At 33.6% G+C, this 23,104-nt stretch overlaps 2 protein-coding genes across 7 annotated transcripts in view; one reads left to right on the plus strand and one right to left on the minus strand.

The window, feature by feature from the left end:
* The window catches only part of LOC126976624 (probable E3 ubiquitin-protein ligase sinah), a 63,458-nt gene extending 41,161 nt beyond the window's left edge, over nt 1-22,297 (plus strand). For both annotated transcript variants that reach the window (XM_050825102.1, XM_050825103.1), the window contains exons 2-5: nt 796-925; nt 13,020-13,150; nt 16,874-17,043; nt 19,458-22,297. In XM_050825102.1, the coding sequence (XP_050681059.1) occupies nt 796-925; nt 13,020-13,150; nt 16,874-17,043; nt 19,458-20,034 (1,008 nt within the window). In that variant the 3' untranslated portion in view covers nt 20,035-22,297. The remainder of the gene's footprint in view (nt 1-795; nt 926-13,019; nt 13,151-16,873; nt 17,044-19,457) is intronic.
* The window catches only part of LOC126976576 (adenylate cyclase type 2), a 196,809-nt gene that overhangs the window by 97,295 nt on the left and 76,410 nt on the right, over nt 1-23,104 (minus strand). The gene's annotated exons all lie outside the window — the stretch shown is intronic.

Below are 23,104 nucleotides of genomic sequence, written 5' to 3' on the forward strand. Positions count from 1 at the left end.
ATATGGATATTTATTTACTAACTTATATTTTTGAAACGCATGAATACAAATAAAACGTCGTGAGAGCTCAAGCGTATATATCGTATATATAAGCGTATATTATCGTTTAAGAATTTACATTGTGTTGAATTAAGAGCAAATGCATAAAATAAATTAAAAAAATAAAATTATAGCACATTAAAATCGTTGTATTCGTTCTGAAAGATCGTAACCAATGCTCATAACGGTTATTTTTGCGAAACGCTACGAAGGATTGACTTCTCTTTAAGAAAAAATGTCACTAAAAGTTATACCTTTACTCTGCAGTGAACTAAATCAAGACTTAAGCTTTCTGAAATCGTATTAACCATGAAATAATCTGCTCACATCATTCCTATACAGCTCTTGAAAAAACACAAAAACATGAAGTTTTCGACGCGAATCGAATACGCGCTCTTAAATATCGGTCGAATGGTACTTTGATGTGTGGATCCTTTGCACAGGATGCCGGCTAGATAATGGGTACAACAACGGCACCTATTTTTCCATGAAGCAGTAATGTGTAAGCAATATTGTGTTTCGGTCTTAAGGATGCCGTAGCTAGTGAAATTACTGGGCATATGAACTTAACATCTTATATCTCAAGATGACGAGTGCAATTGTAGTGCTCCTCATAATTTTTGGAATTGCAAGAATCCTGAGTGGCACTGTATTGTTATGGGCAGGACGCATCAAGTACCATCAGCTGAACATACTATTCGTCCCATACTTTAATGTTAAAAAAATTCTTAATACTAGTTCTTTTATTGTCCACAGTTCCACGCCGTCACCGACAAACGCACACAGAGCAATGACTGTGGAGAAAATAGCGTTACTATCGTCACGGAGAAGAAAATAGAAGACGACACTTCAGAGTCCTCTAGCGGTGAAAACGTTGATATAGAAGGTAAGAATAACAAACTTGTAGGATCTTATTATATGTGATTCGTTTTCTCTATTAACACCTTTGGGATATTAATGGGCGGCTTCTGCCATTTTTTGCCGTTAAGCAGTTAACTAGTTCTGTAAGTCACATATTATAGTACGTATATATGTGTTTCGTTTTAAAAAGGCAGTAGCTAGTGAAATTACTGGGATTAGACCGGACTTAACCCCTTTTCGTCTCAAGATCGTCGCGAAAACGTAGTGCCACACAGATTTTGGATTTTTCTAGAAGTCTAAGCGGCACTGCATTTTAATAATAATAATAGGCCAATAAGCTATAACTCACAGTATCCCATGTTGGGCATTTTTTTGGGCTTACTTCGGACTCTGAAAAAATATGACAATATTTAATTAACAATTTATTATTTTAAAGTGGTATCCCTCACTTCTGTTATTAATTAAGTTAAATTTTGGTTTAATTTTCAAATTTAATTAAATTAATCCCAGAAGTGAGGGATATCACTTTTAAAATAAAAAATTGTTTACTCGTCATCACGTCGTCACTCGAATGGTTGGCTTGGCTCAGTGGAAGAACGCTGGGAAGGAACCCGAGAGGTCGTGCTAACGTTCATAAATTTTGGTTACAAATGCAATTTAATATTTTAATTAGTCAAAACAATCAATCACTTCATGTTATCAAATTACGTGACTAAATAAGTTCTTTGGATAGGGCTACTTACAAATATGCCTATACCTGCAAACACAGGAAACGCGAAAGACCGGAAATAAAGACCATTGTGTCCAAATTTGTGTCAATGTCAAAAGGTATTTGCACCGCAATTATCACAGCAATATGACCTTTATATTCTGTTAACATAAGACAAGTTGCTTTCAAGTGACCGTGATCAGGGTCAATCGGTCTAGTAAGTCACCTACCACCTGCTCAACGAAGGTCTAACCTTTATTTAGAGGTTAGGATATTTTTAGCTTCACCTTTTTATAATACCACATCACATTTGCTTGGGAGTCACTAATTAGTGGTTGCACGTGTCCAAATCATCTGATGTATTGCAAAATTGTGACTCTGGTCAATATGTAGATTAAAATTGTTGTGAACACTTTTCTATTACGATTCTATTGATTACGGTATTGTTTTGTCGAGATTTATTATGAACTTAATATTTTATGCTACAGATACCGGATTGCTTGATAAATATGCTTAGTATACAAGCCGTTCCCGCCCACTTCGCTGGGCCAATTTTAAAAGGAATTAAATTTAATTTTATTCATCTTTTTACTTTTAATACAATAAAAAAAATAAGTAGCCATTAACCATCTAGGATAAATTTCGCATCGAATGGTGGTAGTTTGATGTCGATACGATCATTGGTTGAGGCGTGATTGAGCCTCTAACAATGACCATTTTCATTATATATATATATAAGATTCCGCGTCGTTCCGGTCATTTTCAAATGGGAATGAGAGCTATTCTCGACCCAGGTTAAAGCTAAGAGCATGACGTATTCCCCTTGACTAGCAATGAAAGTATATAATTTATTTATAATTTGAGATTTCCGCAATACAGAAATGAATATATGCCGTTTCTGAGATAAGCGTGCACACTAAGACAAACCGACAAACAATAAACAATTTTTTTAGCCTCAATTAAAAACTACGAAGTAATTCCATAAGTAGTCATTACTTTCGTAGTGATAGGAGGTGCGGTCAATTATTTAAGAGAATATAAATAAAAAAATAAACCTGGTTTAAGGAATCCTCATGAAATGACACAGAAATACATATAAACTGTAATGTACTTTAATTTAAGAGAATGTAGTAATTTTACATTGAATTTTTAAGTAATAATTTTATATGTATAAATATAAATTTATAAAAATGTGTGTAGATAAATATTATTTTTTCATATTGAATTGTTTTTGCTAGTGACGTGATAAGAATCCCTCACTAGGCTCAGGATTTTAACTTATAGTCACTGCTACCATTTTTATTCAAATTGGCAATTGGCATATCAACTTGGCACTTATACAACAAAATCAAACATTGCTCTCGTTGAACAAATAACTATTTCTCTGTTGGGTTCTAACTTACGATACAATATAGATCATTCATTATCTTACAAGACGTGTTTATTTTATGTAATCCTTGATCAAGTATATTTTGTGTCTTTTATGTACAGTTATGAAAACAGTGACGAAATTCTATGTTAATGTATTTTATCGCTTTCTAGAATATGGAAATATTCACACCAAACTATATAAATATCTTTCAAGTGCTAAATAATATCTTACTTTCCCGTTTAGGATTTGTCAGTAGATATTTTTTTTAATATATTAATTAATTAATAATTATATATAATAGTAATTATAAGTTTGAACGTATATGTTACGAAAATTTACAATTGTTTTATATGAATAAGCCATAAAAGCTGTTTTTGTATAATCCATGTCAAGTTATGCGCACTGTTAACAGTGCTATTAGTAACTTGTAAGCGAAGACCGATTTGAATAACAAATGCTGTATGGGCGAAGACTTATTTATGTCTTTGTTTTACTATACTACTGCAACGTCAGTATGTAGGATTCTTACATCGTTATATAATAATAGGGTTATCAACGGTAGTGTAGGTATGATACAAATTATTTATTACGTACTTATTATTAAACTAAACCGTTCACCGAGTATGATGTACACTATAGCCCTTTCAAATACCCCAAATATTTAAACTAGTTTTTGAAAATTATAAAAAAATAACATTAAAATAAATATTTAATGACTATTCAATAGTCAAATTAAAGTTAATTAGTTAATAACACGGATTAGAGTTTAGACGTTGTATGGGATGTGGACTAACAGAGCGGAAAGATGAACACACGGACCTGTCGGTGCTTGCGATTAACTAACGAAAGATTCGCGCACGCAGAGCGCTAGTGAGCCAACACGCACCAAAAACTACATTACTAAAAACGAGAACACAGTACCTAATACTGTCCTTAAATATCGTTTGCACCTCTGTCATGCTGCATAAAAAGTAGAAAGTCAAGAAAGTATTTTAATTTATCGTAACAAGTGCAGCCTTCAGTCACGTCCATGAGTATTGTTGGTAAACCATGCCTTATGTGATTTAGAACGCATTTCTTTTTATGTCAAACATTCTTCATTCACGAAGCTGGCACGTGACAAGAAAATGGTCTTGCTTCACCACGTAAGTTAGCGCTCAAATGGGGCGCCACTCGCTATCCGTTTTAATTCCTAATAGCTGAGTTAAAATCTTTAATAAAAAAAAATCAACACACAAAGGCAAAAGAATGTAAAAATATTCACCAGACCGTGTCCCCAAGAATAGTTAAGACATAGGCTTCAAAATTTCTCATCTCTTTTGGAACTTTACTAATTATTGTATTATTTTATATAAATATTCTTTTTCTGATAATTTTTACATTTTACATGCAAAATTATAACTATGTTTGCTTAATATTTTAGAAATACGGAAGTTATTCATGAACACATTTATATATAGTATGGCTTAGGCACAATATAACGTTCATTCAATAACTATTATAACTATTATTCACTTCTAACGTTACATTACAAATAAAATACAATAGTTATTCACAACTTTGAATAAATTTTTAGTTATTTATGCAACTGTTGTGTAATAAGGGGTATTTAAACACGAATGTGGGTTTATCACATGAGTGTTTTAATACCTAATTATCAACAGTAATTGCATACAAGACTTTATCTACACCCAGAATTTGAATCCTCTAAAAGATTCTGAAACAGCTCACTGCTAACATTAAAACAGCCAGTCCTAGTAGTAAACTAATATCATCCATTACTGATTACGACTATATATATAAATATACTAAGTACCTATTAGTGAAAGAATTATTTATTTTTGTACAAATTTATATTTTGTATAGTGCAATTATTAAAATTCACTCGAATATTATGTTCTTTTGCAGCGTTTAAAATATGCTGTCTTCGGTGTGCTGTCAAAACTTGAATCGCTCATTTTTATAAACAAAACAATAAAAATATCGAAGAAAAATGGCGGGGATTCGAACAACCTACTTTTTTTACGGCGCGCGATGTTCTGGTAGTGTGGAACGCGCGTAAAATAAAATGTTCTTTTTTTGAAATTCATACAGATACCACGCATCGACCAATAATATAATACTAATAATAATAATATTGACACACTTTTTACACAAATTATCTTGCCCCAAGTTAAGCATAAGAATGTTGCTGTCTGTTGCAACTATTTGCGCATGAAGGGTTCGAAAAAAAAAACAAACGAGTGTTGAATTTCAGTACAACATTACAACACTCATTTGGATGATGTAATGGTTATTAGGACATTGGGTGTTTTAATGTTGGCAATAAGCTAACTGTTTCAGAATCTTTAATAGAGGATTAAAAGCATGAGTGTAGATAAAACAGTTTATGCAGTGCGCGATTGACAATCTTATTAAATAAAGATTGATTGAGAAGTATTTTGCAACTAATTATTATTAAGATCTTTTATTTTTGTTTAGATAACATTGGTCTTATCTTAAAGCCGTTTTTATCGAATGACTTCACTATTAATACAGCTCGTATGATTATTTTTAAACACACAATGAAATTCTTCGAAGATGATAAAACTCTTATCAGGTAATATTAAACTTTTATTTACTATTATGTCATTCAGTTTCGTCGTAGTCCTAATCAGTCGGTTGATTACTCACGGTTGGTTCATTGTTATGTATGTAAAGAATTTCAAAATATTAAATGATTAATTTAAGCGTACACAAATAAAATTTGAAAAACAAAATTTTATGAACGATGCGGGACTCGAACCCACGACCTCCGGCGTTCCGTGCCGGTACTCTAACAAAGTGAGAGTTGAACAAAGCATACAAGATTTTATACCGATCCGTTACTCGAACGGTTGGCTCAGTTGGTTAGAGTTTTGGAAAGGAAGTTGGTTGCCTGCAATATTTATGTCAAGACTGTATATAATTTATTAAAACCAATCTGTTTTAAGACACTAATTTTTAGAATTTACATTGATTACATTTACATGGTTATATATCACATTTAATTAGATATATTAATTAGATATATATAACAGATCCATTAGATACATTGGGATCTGAATGTATTGGTATCGAAAGAATAGAAAACGACTATAAATATACGAATATTAGTTTGGTTATTTTATAGCATCGTAACTATTGGGTTTGTAGTCTGTAGATATTAACAAGTAAGTCAATACTAGTGATTTGAACCCCTCTATTACCTAACATGAATAAACTCTATGTAAAATTAAAAATATTTTTTTTAAACACGGTCCTAGGATCGTATACGAAAAATCTGTTTATATTTTTTAACATATGAAATTTAAATATAAAACGGATGGTTGAAGCTCGCCTTCCCTGCTCAGTCTGAGATTTGTTTTATGTCTAACTAGCTGACCCGGCAAACGTTGTATTGCCATATAAATTGCATTTTCACATTTTTACTTCACACTTATTTTATATTTTGGATAATTCACACTATAGTTTTATAAATTATTGCCTATGAGTTATTCTGGTGTATAAGCTATATTATTATAAAGTTTCATCAAAATCCATTCAGTTGTTTTTGCGTTAAAGAGGTACAAACATACATCCAGACATCCAAACTTTCATATTTATAATATTAGTAGGATATAAATAGTTTTCGTAGGATATAATTCGTTTTCCATAAGAAATGAAGTATAATCCAATTTTATTTCTTCTCTGAGAATTGCTCGCAATAGTTAATATCCCTAATTTTAGTGAGTACTTATTTGACTTCGATGAATCAAACAAGCTGGGCACACCCTCCTCTGACATTACAAACTCTTTCTATTGATAAAGAAGTGTTACTTGATCATTAAATGTTCGAGAAATTATTCAGAGACATAACATTTATCCCCATAAAGAATAGTTTGTGTGACTATCATAAAATGGTCAAACTATTCTATATTACCAGGATGTTAGAGCTTGTAGAGTAATGGTCGTGTTACTTTATTGTCATAAAAATTAATGTAATACAGTAAAGAGCACTTGGTCCTGTTACAGAAATGCTCAGCTAGAGGTTTTGTAACAGTTAAAGTTTTGGGAACTCGTGATTCTTGCCTAGCAACTTAACATTAAAAGTGTCGTGTTTAATACAAACTTAGCCATTTTAGCCAGGTATTTAGATCTTTAACATCACATTTAAATTTGAGGTAAGGTAGGATTTTATCTTCAAAACCGACATCGCAATGGCGCTCGTCACTTTCAGATATATAATGTGCAGTCCAGTAATTTTACTAGCTATGACGCCCTTTAGACCGAAAGAATAATGCTTGCGAGTTACTTTCACAGCAGAAAAAGGCACCGTTATTGTAACCTGGAAAGCCAGATACTATATAGTATACTGAAAGCTGAGAGTACTATTAAACTTAGCTTCCTTTTCCGCGTAGAAGCAGTCCACCAAAATTGCACCAAGCTATGTTCCTATTCATGAGACAACACGATTAAGAAATACCGTTTGTCTACGCAAGTGCGTTCAATATACAACAGCCGAACAGACTGTTGACACTATATCGTAGTTACTCACAGCAAAACACTTCAAACAATTAAACCAACAGTCAGAGATTTTACCGTTGAATCTTGGGCCCGTCAAAATCAAAAGCAAACAACTAGAGTAATTATTTCATACATGAATCACTCTATGACGTATGATTTATTATCACAGCTTCTGTCTACGTCCGCTCTGTGTATGAATATGGTTTACTTTATGATTCATATGTAATAACAAAGATTCCGTTAGCTCGAGGCCTTTCAGGGAACCCATTTCAAGATGGCGGCCGTTCATGTGGCATTCTGTAAATTAATATTAACACGAATTTATCTTAATATAAATTAATCTAAACATGATTGCTTTGAATATATATTATACAAATTTTACACCTCATAAATTCTATATAATGTTAGTAAATACATTTAATATTACATATAACTTTTAAGTATTACATTATTAAATGCGAGCCTTAAATTTGCACACATTCAAAATACAGCGAATCTTTTAATTAAATTACAATTTATAATAATATGTATGCATTTTATTGTTTTATAAATTATTCTAACTTTTAATTTAAATCAAACCTTGTCCAGTAGCTAAATATGTTCTAAATTATATTTTAAGCGATTATTATTTAATTCCTAAATATAATTCATATCACAGCTATGAGTGACTTTGATTTCTATTCCCGAGACAGGTGATAAGATTATATTCATTCGTACCCGACAAATTCTACGATACGATCAGTTATCCGTTCTTTACGCACGTACAAGCTTGATAATATTGTTTTTGTAGCGTTACAATTGGTTACAGTACATAAACAGTCACTTTAAATATTAACCTAACGGCTATACAGTGCTCGTACTATTTTGTAACAATATTGCCAGTTCTTGTCAATGTTTCACACAAAATCAGTCATGTGATTAACCCTCGTCATTCAATGTGCAAACAAGTTTAATTAAAATAAAATCTATAAACTGATAACAAAAATATTGGCAGAAAAATTCATTGTAGCGATTTTAAATATACCTATTGAAAATAAATAAATCATGTGTAGACTGTGGAGCAAAGAGACTTCCCACAATGAGGAATATATTTTGTTTAATTCGTTTAATTTTAATATTCATAGGTTAAGTGATAATGATACAGGCTTACATCGTGGCGCAATCCTACACAGGGCCATAACCTAGAGAATAAATATATCAGAGACCTTATTACGAAATTGGAACCTTGATGTTTCGGACACATACGAATCGACGATGTACATACAAATACAATTAAAACTTAAGCTTTATCGTGTTTTTGTGGACGCATCTCTCCTGCGAGATTCTAAAATTAAGAAATTTTTACTCTTAATAGTGATTTTCATTATTATAATTCTAAAAATAAGGGATTGCTTGTATCTAATTCTAGTAGGCTTTATAAGATACATCATAGCTTTAAGGGTAAATGTATACACTTTTATAATAAAGTTCCAGCCACTGTTCCGGCATTTTCAGTTTTATTAAAAAATGTCTCTGTCGTAAGTCGTACTACTCCAGAGTTGAATATCTAAGTGATCGGACAGCCTGGGACTAGATTATGATTATTGTATAGCAATAGCAATGACAGTACAATATTGTATATTTGATTAAACAGAACGCAAAAAAAGAATGCTGTGAGATTTTTTCGCCCCTTCGTCTTTCTCAGAGCGCCATTTGTTTCCGAAGCGGTAGTAGTATCTAGTATATTAGAAATGACATCAATAAGATTTCTAAAGGAATCAATTTTGAGAAAACAAATGCCTTTATGCCTTTAATCTTGACACCACAGCCAATAATCTAAAATTACTTTATCATCCACTCACGTAGACGTAAATGACTACACCAAATTTGATAATTCTTTTTTGTGTTGTAATTTTTTTGGAAAAGACGGCAATTGTTTAAAATTTCCGGGTAAGCCTAATTAAGATCGAGAGAAGCTGGTCTGGGTCAGCTATTAATATATTTTTTATGGGCAAAAGTGGCTATGATGGTTAGTGATATACTCTACAAATGTCAATACAGCGCCGCTCAGGATTCTAGATTTAACCGGAAATTCTAACGGCATTGCAATTCATCTCGTCATTTTGAGACAAAGAAGATGTTAAGGCGACACTAAATACCGGCGACCTTGAGCGATATGAGTTCACGGCTCCTATGTAACAAAGCCAATATTTTCAAAATTCATGGGTCGAAAATGTAACATTGTAACAGGCGCAAACTGCTTAATTGCTTACAATCCTCATTATTGCTTACTAATCTGAAAAAAATGTACCTACATAAAAAAGTAAAATCTATAAGAATAACTTTTATGATAGTAGTATACTAAACAAATGCATGATGCCGAGAAAAAAACTTGTTTAACTGCAAAGAAAACTGGTAGTTCATAATAGCTCTGGAGTGCTAACTTTAACCAACAATAAGCATTAGCAACCTACAAGTAAGACATAAGGGTATATGTAACAGGATAAAGTAGAGTTCATAGCTCCAAATCCTATATTTTCACCACAAAACTTGTCTAAAAACACCTTGTATGCATGTTTCCTGTTTACCCTTCGCCTTATCTCAGTTACTTCACTAGCTAGGGCGCCCGTCTAACCGAAACACAATAATGCTTGAATATTGCTGTTTTACGCCAGAAAAACGTGTCGCTACTACCACAGTACATACTACATCCTACATACTACAGTATAAAACGAAAACTTCTCCTCTTCGAAATTCGAAATTTCGAAAATCGTTTATCTCAGCCCCCAGTTCCACACTTCAATAATATTTAACATCTCGGAAATAGTTGCTTTCCAATCTACACAGCGACCGTATAAACAATTTAAGTGTAACAAATACCTCATAATAGTGTTATATTAAGTTACCTGTAAGTGAGCAATGAGTTCAAGGTCACCACAGCGCAACACCTACCGTAACAGATTACATAACATTCAAAGAGAAAGGTTTTAACAATAATATGACTTAGATGGGATAATGAAATCTCTACTATTTGTGTAACTTGTGTGTTCCCGTTGCCTTTAACTGCCGACAAGGCTATTTCTGTTTCATAGATGATATTACTTTTAAAATACGATTTTTTATGTAAGAGGGGGGGTCAAACGAGCGTTCTAATCAACTGATGGTATACGCCCCTGACCTTTTTTTTTATGAAAATAAGGGATGAGATTAGCAGGACGTTCAGCTGATGGTAATTGATACGCCCTGCCCATTACAATGCAGTGCCGTTCAGGATTCTTGAAAAACCCCAAAAATTCTCTCATTTGCCCAGTAATTTCATTAGCTACGGCGCCTTCAGACCTAAACACAGTAATGCTTACACATTACTGCTTCACGGTAGAAATAGGCACCGTTGTGGTACCCATAATCTAGGCAGCATCCTGTGAAAAGGAGCCTCCCACTGGTATACCTACCTACCATTACAATGCAGTGCGCCCAGGATTCTTGATTGAACATCTGCGATCTTCACTTTGAGATATAAGATGCTTCTACCCGGTTACATTATCTATGGATCTTACGTCGACGACAACGGAAGGAAGCATCACTAGGATATTATTATTAATAAATAAACAACAATTTATTATTCAGTATTATAGATTGATGTCAAGGTGATTTGTTGTGATACTGATTATAATGATGAAAAATAATTGAAAAATTCGGGGTTAAGGAAAAAATGTTTTATTTTTCTGGCAGTACTATTATAGCGACACAGAACAATAGAAACTACAGAACTATAAACTACTAACAAACCAGGGATAGCACGAAAATATCACGTATGTACCTAACGGTAATGAAACTGCAAGCCGTACTAACGCAACAGGACGAGCGCAAGGGGGTGAAGGGGAAACGGGAGGGGGCTTTACTTTCCATCGTGTCCAGAGATACTGTGGTGTAGTAAATGTTATCAACCCAGAAATTTAACCAACTACGTTGACCATCAAACCGCCACCTACCCGGCATTCTGTGCTAAAAAGCTTTCAAGATTTGGGTGTATTTTAATTATAATAACTACTTATATCTTTACGTAGATACAATATTTTGATTATTATTAATTCCAATTTAAATTCTCATATATTTATTCAACCTTCGAAAAAAAAAATTATTGAAAATCAAAAATTACTACCTCTTTGGAAAGGAATGGCTCAGACCTGACAAGAACGGGCGTAAGAAACTCAGCTGGCTTCTACATTGTTTTTTTTTGTAAATAAAATTTCGATATAATCGTTATTAAAATAGCGGCAACGGCGCTTGTTCTAGTCCCAATCTGTGGTATCATTAAGAAAGTCATTTATGTTATAGTAACCTTTACCACGCCAAAGCTTTTTTAAAGATAGATTGTGATACATTTGTTTTAAATATTTTCTGGGATCTTATTGTAAAAGCATACACATCGCCCCATAAAAACATACTAACTCGACTTAGCCGAGTAGTAGGCAAAATTAGCATAGATTATTGTTTAATTTTAAAAATAACACGTTGCTTAACATACCGATGTCAACTTAATAATATAAACACGACCTTCGTAATCTATTTACAATCAGCAACTGTATTTTTAAGTACATTTACTTAGACACATTGTTAGTTTTTATTTACGTACGTTTGATGCGGGGAAAGACCCATTAGCCGGAACCTTAAGTATTTTGTTATCATAAAAATAAAGCATCGGGAATTCCACAGACTGATGCAAAAACGGAAACTTACATCAACATTTGCGGTAGAATAATTAATGTGCAAAGAATAATTAAATAAATTATACTCTCAAAGCCAGATGCCAGGATACTCAGTGCTTCGTATATGATAAAGTATTTAACTTTTTATATATTTGAAACTGAATCTAGCGTTGTTCTAATGCTGGGAATACAGCTAATACATTCTCCATGATCACATATAGCAACAAGCTCCTACATGAATACGTAAAATATTATGCTGAAACCATTTTAAAACGTATTTCGCCTTGACGCAAGGAGCTGTTGACTCGGCGAAATCTTGAACGATAGAATCTCTAGCAGTGACTACCCCTGGGGTTCAGCAGGAGATTCTTTAAGCTTACGTCTACGCCGTGCGCGTATTGCATTCTGCATGTAGACAGATATTATAAATTAATTTAAAGATATAAATTTTGTTGGTATTAATAATCATAATATAATTCACATAAGTTTGCTTACGTTTATGTTACAGTTTAATGAAAACGAATGAATCCCTACATGCGCTAAAGCTGTGAATGAACGCTAGTAGGGAAGATGTTCTAATTACTCAGGGCCACACCCTTTAAGTACTTTGTGCCAAATTAGACTAAATTCTTGTAATAAAATCGTAAGCGTGCGTTGAGCACAACGTCAATACGAGTAGCAATCGAAACTAACAAAATATTATTTTAGAACATTCGCTTGTTTTTCAGTTTCTCAGTGCATTTTTGCACATTATGTATGCGTTTGTTATCCTGTTGATGCACTTACTAGGTGTATGTATATTGATTTATCTTATTCTCTTTTTCAGACAAGAGTCTTCCGCTGGTAGAAGGCCCACTAGAGTCACAGGAGAGTCATTCAGCTCAGTGCTCATGTCCCAACTGCGACGAGATTCTCTCGCGGTATTCTGAATGCAGCATTTGTTTGGAGCCATTACAGGTATAATTACCATTTGTAACATCTTTTATTAGATTCAAACTATAGTATTAACTAATCATGGTTTTGTAAATCAACTTTTTAATTGTTTTTGCCTTTGTTGTAAGTATATTTACAATGTTTATAATTATAATTGTGCATAAATTAACACTCAGATCACTCAGACCAAAAAATCTCTAGGATTGAGCTTCCTCAGTCGAAGAGGAGGACAAACTTACGGGTCACCTGATTTTAGTTGATCACCGCCGCCCACCTTCTCTTGCAACACCAGAGGAATCATAGGAGCGTTGTCGATTGGTACTCATCGCAATATTGCAATCGCGTCACTTTCTACGACTAAACTATTTTAAATACATAATAAAATTGTATGAGATGATTCAATAAAACTAGGAACAGTTAATGGTAAGGGTTTAGTAGCTATTATTCCCCGATTTCATACGCATGAAATATCTTCAAGGCAGAATCCCCTAATCCCATCATTCACACCCAATGAAGGTCCAGAAGGCTTATATCATATATTTATTATATTCCCGACCCTCTTAATAGATTATTATATATTATTAAGCAATTAGAAAAAAATACTAATACCTTTGTACTCGTAATTGGCCGAAGATCAGGTAATAATTATTAAATCAATGGAGGAAAAAAGAGCGCAAATAAAGAAAGCTGAGAGAGTTTCTCGAGCCGTTTCTTCTATATCAGAGCGCAATTTGTTTCCGAAGCGTTGGTAATCAAAAAGAATTCTAAAGGAATCAATTTTGAGAAAATAAATGCTTTTAATGCCTTTTATTTGTGGCCACGAGACAAAAATGTGGGCATCAATACGCCCCAGTAGTGGAATCGCACTTTACCCAGTGATAGTTCTATACGCTACACCTATCAAGAAAATTAACATTTTAAAATGGCATAAAATAAATAAAATAAGGCCGGAATTGCTCTTGTGATTCCTGTGTGAGCGCGGTGATGAAATACCATCATTTAATTCGTATGTTCGTTTGTTCTCCTCGTATATAAAAAAAAAAACAATAGACTACTTACTTTACTTAAGACATTTCTTTTACACAAATGTTAAAAAATTGCGACAATCTCAGAGGAAGTGTTTAATTAAATCGTAAAATTCCAAAACCAAATTCAATTAAAATACCACAGCATAGCTCTCGAGCAAAAGTCTTCAAGACATTATCTCCTCTGTACGAGTTAATACAGATATAGTACGGTTTGTTATCGCTTATGCAAATTGTATAGCTTGGTTGAAATAGCTTTAGTTTTACGGGCATACGGTGACGTAATATTTAGAATTATGAGCCCGAATATGCTAAGGAAAACGTTTACGTGCAGTCTTGCTAAGACGAACCTTTTAATCAATACATCCCTACTTAGTAATAAGTATGTGCTTATCAAACAATAGATCTCTCGAAAGTTAATTAAGCCTGACTCAGGAACGTACCCTTATTGTTATTTACATAATTTTATGAATTTTTCAATGATTACGTGTTCTATAATGGTTATTTCTTATTATAAAGTGGCTATATATTCGTCTATTAGTATCGCAAAACATATCAGGGGAGTCTCAACCACTCTTAAAATTTAAACAGACAATTTTTATTCAAACAGTACTTGTAATTCATGTATTATTTCTAACTGTAGTTTGATTGAAATGAATACAAATAAAGTGGTTTTGGTTTTTTTATAGATTTCCGCCCGCGATTTATTCTTTTTAGATTTCATGTAGGGACTAGGTACGTAGCATATTGAAGATTTAATTCGAATTTGTTCGAAAATTCATAATTTTTAAATATTTTTCCTAGATTTTATTTGATTACATAATCATAATGATAGGTCTTCTGGTGTGAACACCGGAATTCTAAAAGTAAGCATTGAGTTAAAAATATTTTGAATATACAAACAGATAATTTTAACAAACAGATAATTGCAGGAATATGCAAAATACAACAATTGCACGTGTTTGCAACACAAATTCCATCTCACAATAACTTTCTTCATAAGTTTTACATAACAATGCGAAGGCTAACTCGTTCCACATTAAAACTTCCAAAATTCGCCCTAGAAAGGCCGCAAGTACAATTAACTATGCAAGTCAAGGCGAACAATTTCTGCACCTGAATTAAAATTACAGGCAGTTCTGCGTTCCTTCGCATGAATAATATACAGACGCACCATACTTATTGCACAGTGAATAGTTATTGTTTATGGCATTTGCCTTGGATGGTGTTTATAAGGCGAAGGCAGTATTTAATTAACATTAAATCATGTACATATTCATAGTCTTGTATTTTATTTAGGTTTGTTATATCCGTTTTGAATAAAATGTGCTAATTAATATATTATACTAGTTTAAGCAGGGCTACACTTCACTGTGTCTCATTTATAATTAAAACTATAAATAAAAGACTGCGTGTACATGAAAACGATCTACAAGTACAAGTTTACTGCAAGCTTTCCTGATATACTTACCAAATATTTTAAAATTATAATTTATGCCAAAATTTATATTACAATAAGGAATTCAAATTCAAAATAAAATTTCGAGTCACTGCTAGGGTATTAGGTTGGTGTCATCTGGTGAACTGGAAATACTCAGAGTTGCAAATTATTATTGCGATAGGACTCTAAAAAACACTTACCGTATGTACTTAATAGTTGAGCCAAATCTAGGCAAGTCTATGTTTAAGCACTCTACCTTAGACATTGTCAATACTGTTAATATTATATTTATTATTCAAACAAATCTTATAACTATATTTACAATACTAAGACTACATAAAATTAAAACTATCATTACGTGGAAGCGTACCAAGAATACTGGCAACATTCCCGCGTTGGATAGCAAGGCTGATCCGTTGACCGAAATAGCTGCCAGCGCTTGGGTTTCCAGTAGCCTTATTGAGGCGCGAAGATAGTATTTTGAACATTCTCCGCGCTTCTGGGCCCCACGGGCCAAGTGTCTCGACACCAAACGGCACAAAGATGATATCATCATGAAAGTATGACTCACTGAGACCATCATATTTGCGACGCTTGCTGTCTTCGGCAGTCGAAGCCCTGCGGTCAAACTGCCGAAACAGTTTCGCAGGGTTTTGGTGATTTTTTTTTAAATAAATACATAAAAATACAAATACCCCGCACCTTCACCAATGGCACTTAAGAGTGTAAAATTCACCGTTAGAATAAGTTCTAACGGTGAATTTTACACTTTAAATCCATTAACTCCAAAATTGATTTCTCAAACATTGTTACATCCTTTTCAATCTTTAAGTACTAAATCGCTCGATTATAAGCGTCTTCCCACTTATCAGTTAGCATACTGCATGCTATTGGTTTCAATCTTGTTTTTCACAAGCACTTTGACAGTTCAATTTTCAATAATTTTTTTTTCTTCAACCTTTTTTCTTGCTTCAATCTTATATGTCGCTTCAACAGGGCTTCCATGCAATATATTCAAGGACAGGAAATTTCTGAATTTGTGCCATAGTCTTGGGTTTCGAAAGCGTTAAAGAAATTGTTACATGTGCTTACGATATACTTTTGGTCTTTTAAGTTACGTCAAATTTATAAAAAGGGGCAAACTAATGTGAATACCATTGACATTGAATATCTGCATACCTAAATGTGTTTAAAATGCGGTTTGATGGTAGGGTTTCAAAGTTGTATCGGTTCAAAAACTGTACCCAGTTGCTGATAAATAATTATGGACATAATTTCCAGTGTTGTGGCCCCTGCGTGTGCCCGTGGTGTGGGGGCGTCTGGTGCGCGAGGTGCTCTCGTCGGATGACCAGGTGCGCCTGGTGCAGAGGAACCCTGCGCACTCCGGCCGCACCATGTCTTGCTCTGCAGCGGCTCATCAATGATCTCATGCTACCGTGCAGAAACTACAGGTAATCAATCCTTCGAAGTACTTAAAGCTAGCTGATTCTCATACTCTCGTTATGTTACAATTAAACATTCAGATATTAAGTATTTTTTTTATGGAAGAGGAGGACGAATGAGCATACGGGTCACCTAACGTTAAGTGATCACCGTTGCCCACATTCTCCTGCAACACCAGAGGAATCACAGGAGCGTTGTCGGCCTTTATGGAATTTCTCCATAAAGGCTAAAAGTTAAAAAAAATTGTACGTCACAAATATTTTATAACCATCTTATCAATACTCTAAAATAACTATAAATAAAATTATCAGTTTCTGTCTGTTATGTCAAATAATATCATAACTAAATGCATTTTATTAAAGTTAATACAGCTATGAACTAGAAAACTACTTTTATTTTTTACTTTTTTCTGTCTGTATATTCCAGCTGATATCCGAAACAGCTAGACTGATTTTTTTACTCGCATACAGAGCACGTTATAGAGGTTAACTTAAGTTACATTTTTCTGAAAATTATTTATACTTCCACATAAAAAATAAAATATACGATCAACATTCAATACCACGGAATCGAAAACTACTGACCACCCTGTCGAGATAAGATGAAACTTAAAAATAAATTAAAACTATTTATATAAAATATCTGTTCTAATTTAAGCGTATATTTTTTAAAATCTCTACAGTAAAGATAAATTGATATGTGTCATGTGATTCCTCTGATGTTGTCGGAGAATGTGTGCGGCGGTGATCACTTAACATCCGGTGACATACGAGGTTGTTTGTCCACGTTTTCCATTAAAAAAGATATCGAGATTAATCTGAACTCGACTCTGGACTTCTACTATCACAATATCCTGTTAAAAACACATCAGCCTTACAAATAAACATACTATGAAGTTATACTAGAGAATAAACAAAGAATATGCAAAATGTTGACAATATCGCTGACAACACGGTCAATACAATGATAATTCTGAAGTTTTCCGAATGTCAGGTAGCCTTGCAAATAAACGCGGGAAACGTTATACGTCCGAATAAACATAGAAACAATTATAAGCAAAAATTCTGTTTGTAAATATTTTGCATATTCTTAGTTATAATTTTATACCAGGTTTATTTGTAAGATCGATAGGTCATATTATTTCAACATACCAATAAATTATTTATTTGTCTCTGCGTAAATAAATAACGTCAAGCGCTATTCGCTTTGGTAAACAGATCGTAAAGTGTGGGCTTAATTAAATCAATATTTATCTATACTGAACTGTAAGCGTACAAAGCATCAATATTATAAATTGGTGTTACTTTTAACACCTCTTACTTAAACACAGTATTAAAGAACTGGCTCTCGTTGTCATCGATTTCAAAGAAAACTGAATCATTTTTTGAAAACATTTTTGTCTTTAATGATAAATATTTAATAACTACCAATGTTAGTTGAGCTTATATCAATATGTTACAACATTATAGATAGGATTCAGCTTAAGCTGGCCTTTACAAACTAAGCCGCAAATACAAACAACCATGATAACACCCTGGCAGAACGCTTGTGTTATATTAATTATATCAAAAGAGGCAAACAGGCAAGTGTAGAAGGAAGGAAGTAACCACCGCCTAAGGACAGTTGCCGGCTTTTGAAGCGAGTGTATATTCTAATTTATATGTTGGTCCCTAACGGCCGTTCCCAATATTCAGTCTATCTCTTACTTGAGATAAAAATCGTAACTACCGTTGACTTTTCTGTCAATAAACTTATCGACGGTAACTCACCTTAACGTGTGTATGGACACGTTGTCTGTAAATGGGACGACGTACAGCTTGCCAGCGATAGAAGTTTGTATGGAAATTTCACTTCAACATTGAAAATTCACGCGTCCCAATATAAGGCGATAAGAATGACATATCGGGTATATTGGGACAGCATCAGATTATTGACAGCTGACAGGAGAAGGTAGTAATTTATCTCTATCTATATATAGTATATCTATAGATAGTATATTGGGAACGGCCGTTAGTCGTATTGTTCTGGAGATCGGTAGGCCAATAGGTAGTTCGGTAGGCAAAATAGGTAACGCGTGCTAGCCCGGATTAGCATACAGAATAATTTTTATGAAGATAAATCCGGTTTGGATTCCACACAAACGGAGTTGCGGTCATAAGCTCGTTAATAATAATGAGGAAAATATTTTTCAAATATTTATAAAACATGCTACCTCTCATAATAAAATCATAGCAGCAAGTTTTAAATATTTAATTATGTTATTAGGAAGCATTGAAGCTAAGTAAGACAAGACGCTTAATAAATCCCATTTGTAAATGAAAAAACATAATTACCTGAGAACCAAGATTGTTAATTAATATTTTTACCAAATAAGGTTAAAACGTTCAAAGGCTATTATTGATATGATTTTTGTTTGTTACAGACGAGGATGCAACGAATTATTAACAGCCGTCTCAAGAGTTAAACATGAAGAGGAGTGTAAGCACGACACAATGATCTGCCCAATTGCACAAACGTGCTGTTCCGTCCCCTTCGAAGAACTATCTGGTCATCTACAATCAACCCACAACATCATCGCCGTGTATTCACAAAAAATCAAAATCCTTATAGAAAACTTTCAAACTAAACTTAAGAAAACCGCATGTTGCCGAACCAAATACAAAATCGTATTGCTGTACCAGAAAAGTGCATTCATAATCAAAGTATGCATCTACAATTATCACGTGAAGGTAGAAGTGATGAGAAGAAAACTCGGATACATAGCAGATATTAAGTCGGAGACCAAAAAGAGTGACTACTGTGCTCTAATAGAATTCCAAAGTAAAGCTCTTTGCACGAAATCTGCAATATTAATTGAGAACGAAGCATATAGCAAGAAAGCTGAAGTCCAATGGAGTGATGTTGTAATGAAATCTGAAAACGACGAAGCCATTACAATTCATGTTAATATAGGAAAAACGGAGAGTGAATATAACATCAAGGAGATAGCTGAAACGTAATCTACTGACGACAGTGTGAGTGATGTGAACATAATAATTGTGATATTAGGATTTGTTTAACTTGTACTGCGAGTGTGTGCTCAAATGGCGTTTGTGTGTAGGAGATACCAGTTTTCAGTGTCTTAAGTCATGTAAATAGTTTAGATGTATGTTTACATATCATTGGCTCTGTAAAGTGTTCTCATTCAGTTTTGTCTGCTATGTACTTATTGAGGTTTGTTAAACTTATTCATCAGATTAACACCTTTCATAGTTATTTTAATGGTTCATTTTGATCTGATTTATAAGACGAATGGATATTTTGAAACACTCACAATAATTTGATACTTTTCTAAAATACCAATTTATGCAGGGTACGAAAATATTGTAATAACTCTACAACATATCTTTGAAGTAATAAAACCAAAACTGAATATAGGGGCTATTTTAACAGAATTATAAATAAGTTACCACCTTCAACAGTATAACATGGAATCTGATAGTTGTAATATTTTGCTGGTCATTTTTATTGAAGTTGCTTTGTAGGTTAGCACCTAGAATCATTTTATAATTTGTGAAACTACTACTATGTTAAGTCTAGTTATAAATCAGTGTTAGTACCTTAACTATGTATATTATTGCTAAAGAATTCAAGATAGAATTTTAGTTACAATAAAATTTTTATCCGTGTTTCTAGCTGAGCCATTTGAAGTTTCACTTAATAATGATCATTTATATTGGTGCTTATTTTAACTCAAATGAAACGTTTCCAAGTTATGAAATTATTTACGATACTAAAAACAGTTACCACCCTACAAAATAAAACCATTGGCGAAACGCCTTTTTATATATAAATGTGATAGCCTGATCTCCATTATTTAATAATAACTGTATTTTATTTTATTTCAGAAAAGAAATAAATGCATTGTACCAATTCACTTCGAATTTCTTCATGTAATTGCTAATAAAATAATGAATTTATGATAACATTAATTAATTCAGCGATAACAAATTCTTTTAATTTTTTTAAAACACCAATACCAAATTAACCCAACCTTAATATTAACTTTAAGTATTCCGTTGTTTTATAGTAAAACGGTATAAAACGGTGCACAAAGATCTTTTTGGTGTATTTTTTTGCGCCGCTTGTCATATAATTTTGAATAAAAATAGCAAAAATAAGATATATTATAACGATACAGTCGGCAGAATACATGATGAAGTAGAAAATAAATATAGATTTTTGTAAGGCTCTTTAATCTTCATTGTGCTTCATTAAATAATAAGCAGGCCAATCCATTTCAACTTTGTTTGAAAACTAATAGGCGCAACCAATTTTGTGCGAGTAGATTTCATAGTATAATTTCATTTCTATTTTGTTCCTGAACTGATCGGAAAGTACACAACACTAAATTTCAGAAGCTTGACAGAATGCATCGGTGTAAACTGCTTTTTTAAGTCGGTTAGATTAGTTGCCCAAATAAACAGACAAAAGTTAGAAAAATTACTTTATTGGCCCCGGTTACATGAGTTTGTTGTTTTGAATTTGTTATTTTTAAGTGATCACGTCTGGGATTAAATATACAAATGTAATTTTTACCCAAATTTATGGATGATGCGGAATTCTTCACTTGGCTTAGCTGGTAGAGCGCTGGGGCGTGTCCCGAGAGGCGCGGGTTCGGAATAACAATTTGTTTCGATTTTGAGCGACATTTCAAGTAATCTTGTAGATGGCACCACAACCCATGCCATGATTAACAGATCATGTGTCATTCAGACAGTTGGCTTAGTTCATACTTGGGCGCTGCGTATCCCGAGAAGTGCGGATTCGATTCCAACATCATTCATCAAATTTTGGTACATTTTAATTATTAAAAGCCATGTCTATGAATATGTATTTAATGCACAATCAAACTGTGGGATGAACTTCGTTGCGAGGTGTTTCCAAGACAATGCTCCATCGTTGCCTTAAAAAGGGGCGTACACCTTGTAAAAAGACAACGAGAGACAAGCAACGCTTCTGTCATTCCTCTGGTGTTGCAGATGAATGTGGACGGCGGTGATCACTTAAAATAAGGTGACCCATACGCTCACTTATCCACTTCTTCGATAAAAAGATGTACAGACACAGAGCCACTATTAACCATTCCATAAAATAAGTATAGACGAGGCAGCGTTAGTTATAGTTTTAATATGTTGCAACGATATGTGACTGATCTAAAATAAGTATTATAGATAGTGTATTTAGACATTTTAATGTGAAATAAATATTTTATTACCTAAAGAGCAGTATTTCATTTCAACGTTTCCAATCTGATATGATATAATCCAAGCTATAGTACTATATTATGTGTTGTAATACGTAGGGCATATATCATATAATTATAAATAATTATAGCTGCATTAAGTACGATAGAGTTTGTCGTTGCAGCGATTCTAATGCGCAGCCATTACAATACGCTCTGCCCATAACTATTCAGTTCCGCTCAGGATTCTTGAAAAACCCAAAAATTCTCAGCGGCACTAGAATTGCGGTCGTCACCTTGAGACATAAGATGTTAAGTTTCATTTGCCCAGTTATTTCACTAGCTACGCCGCGCTTTAGGCCAAAACACAATAATGCTTACACATTACTGCTTCACGGCAGAAAAAGGCGCCTTTGTGGTACCTATAATCTAGCCGGCATCCTGTGCAAAGGAGCCTCCCACTGGTAAATGCTCTCGCACTCGTAAGTGGCGTCTTACGACATCCTTGGGCCAGGGACTTCACTATTCTTTTTATACCCCGCTGGACAGGTGACATCTTCATTCAACAAGAGTCAGCCCTATCGCCGTCCTGTAGAAAAGACTTAAGAGAGAAGACCTGCTCTGTGAAGCCCCTGGAACTATAGCTAAATAATAGCGTATACCTTCCAAAAGAACAACCACAAAAAAAAACTATTCAAAGACGAGGTTCGTCGGGTGTAAGTGAATTGGGAACATACACCGACGGTTATAAATTTTTATTATTATTCATTCAACACGATGTACCGTCATTACGCTTTCATAAGGACTCTGGCTGACAGGAGTCAAGATTGTATTTGTCATATTTG

Source organism: Leptidea sinapis, chromosome 41, assembly GCF_905404315.1.
Source record: "Leptidea sinapis chromosome 41, ilLepSina1.1, whole genome shotgun sequence".
In the NCBI taxonomy this organism is placed as follows: domain Eukaryota; kingdom Metazoa; phylum Arthropoda; class Insecta; order Lepidoptera; family Pieridae; genus Leptidea; species Leptidea sinapis.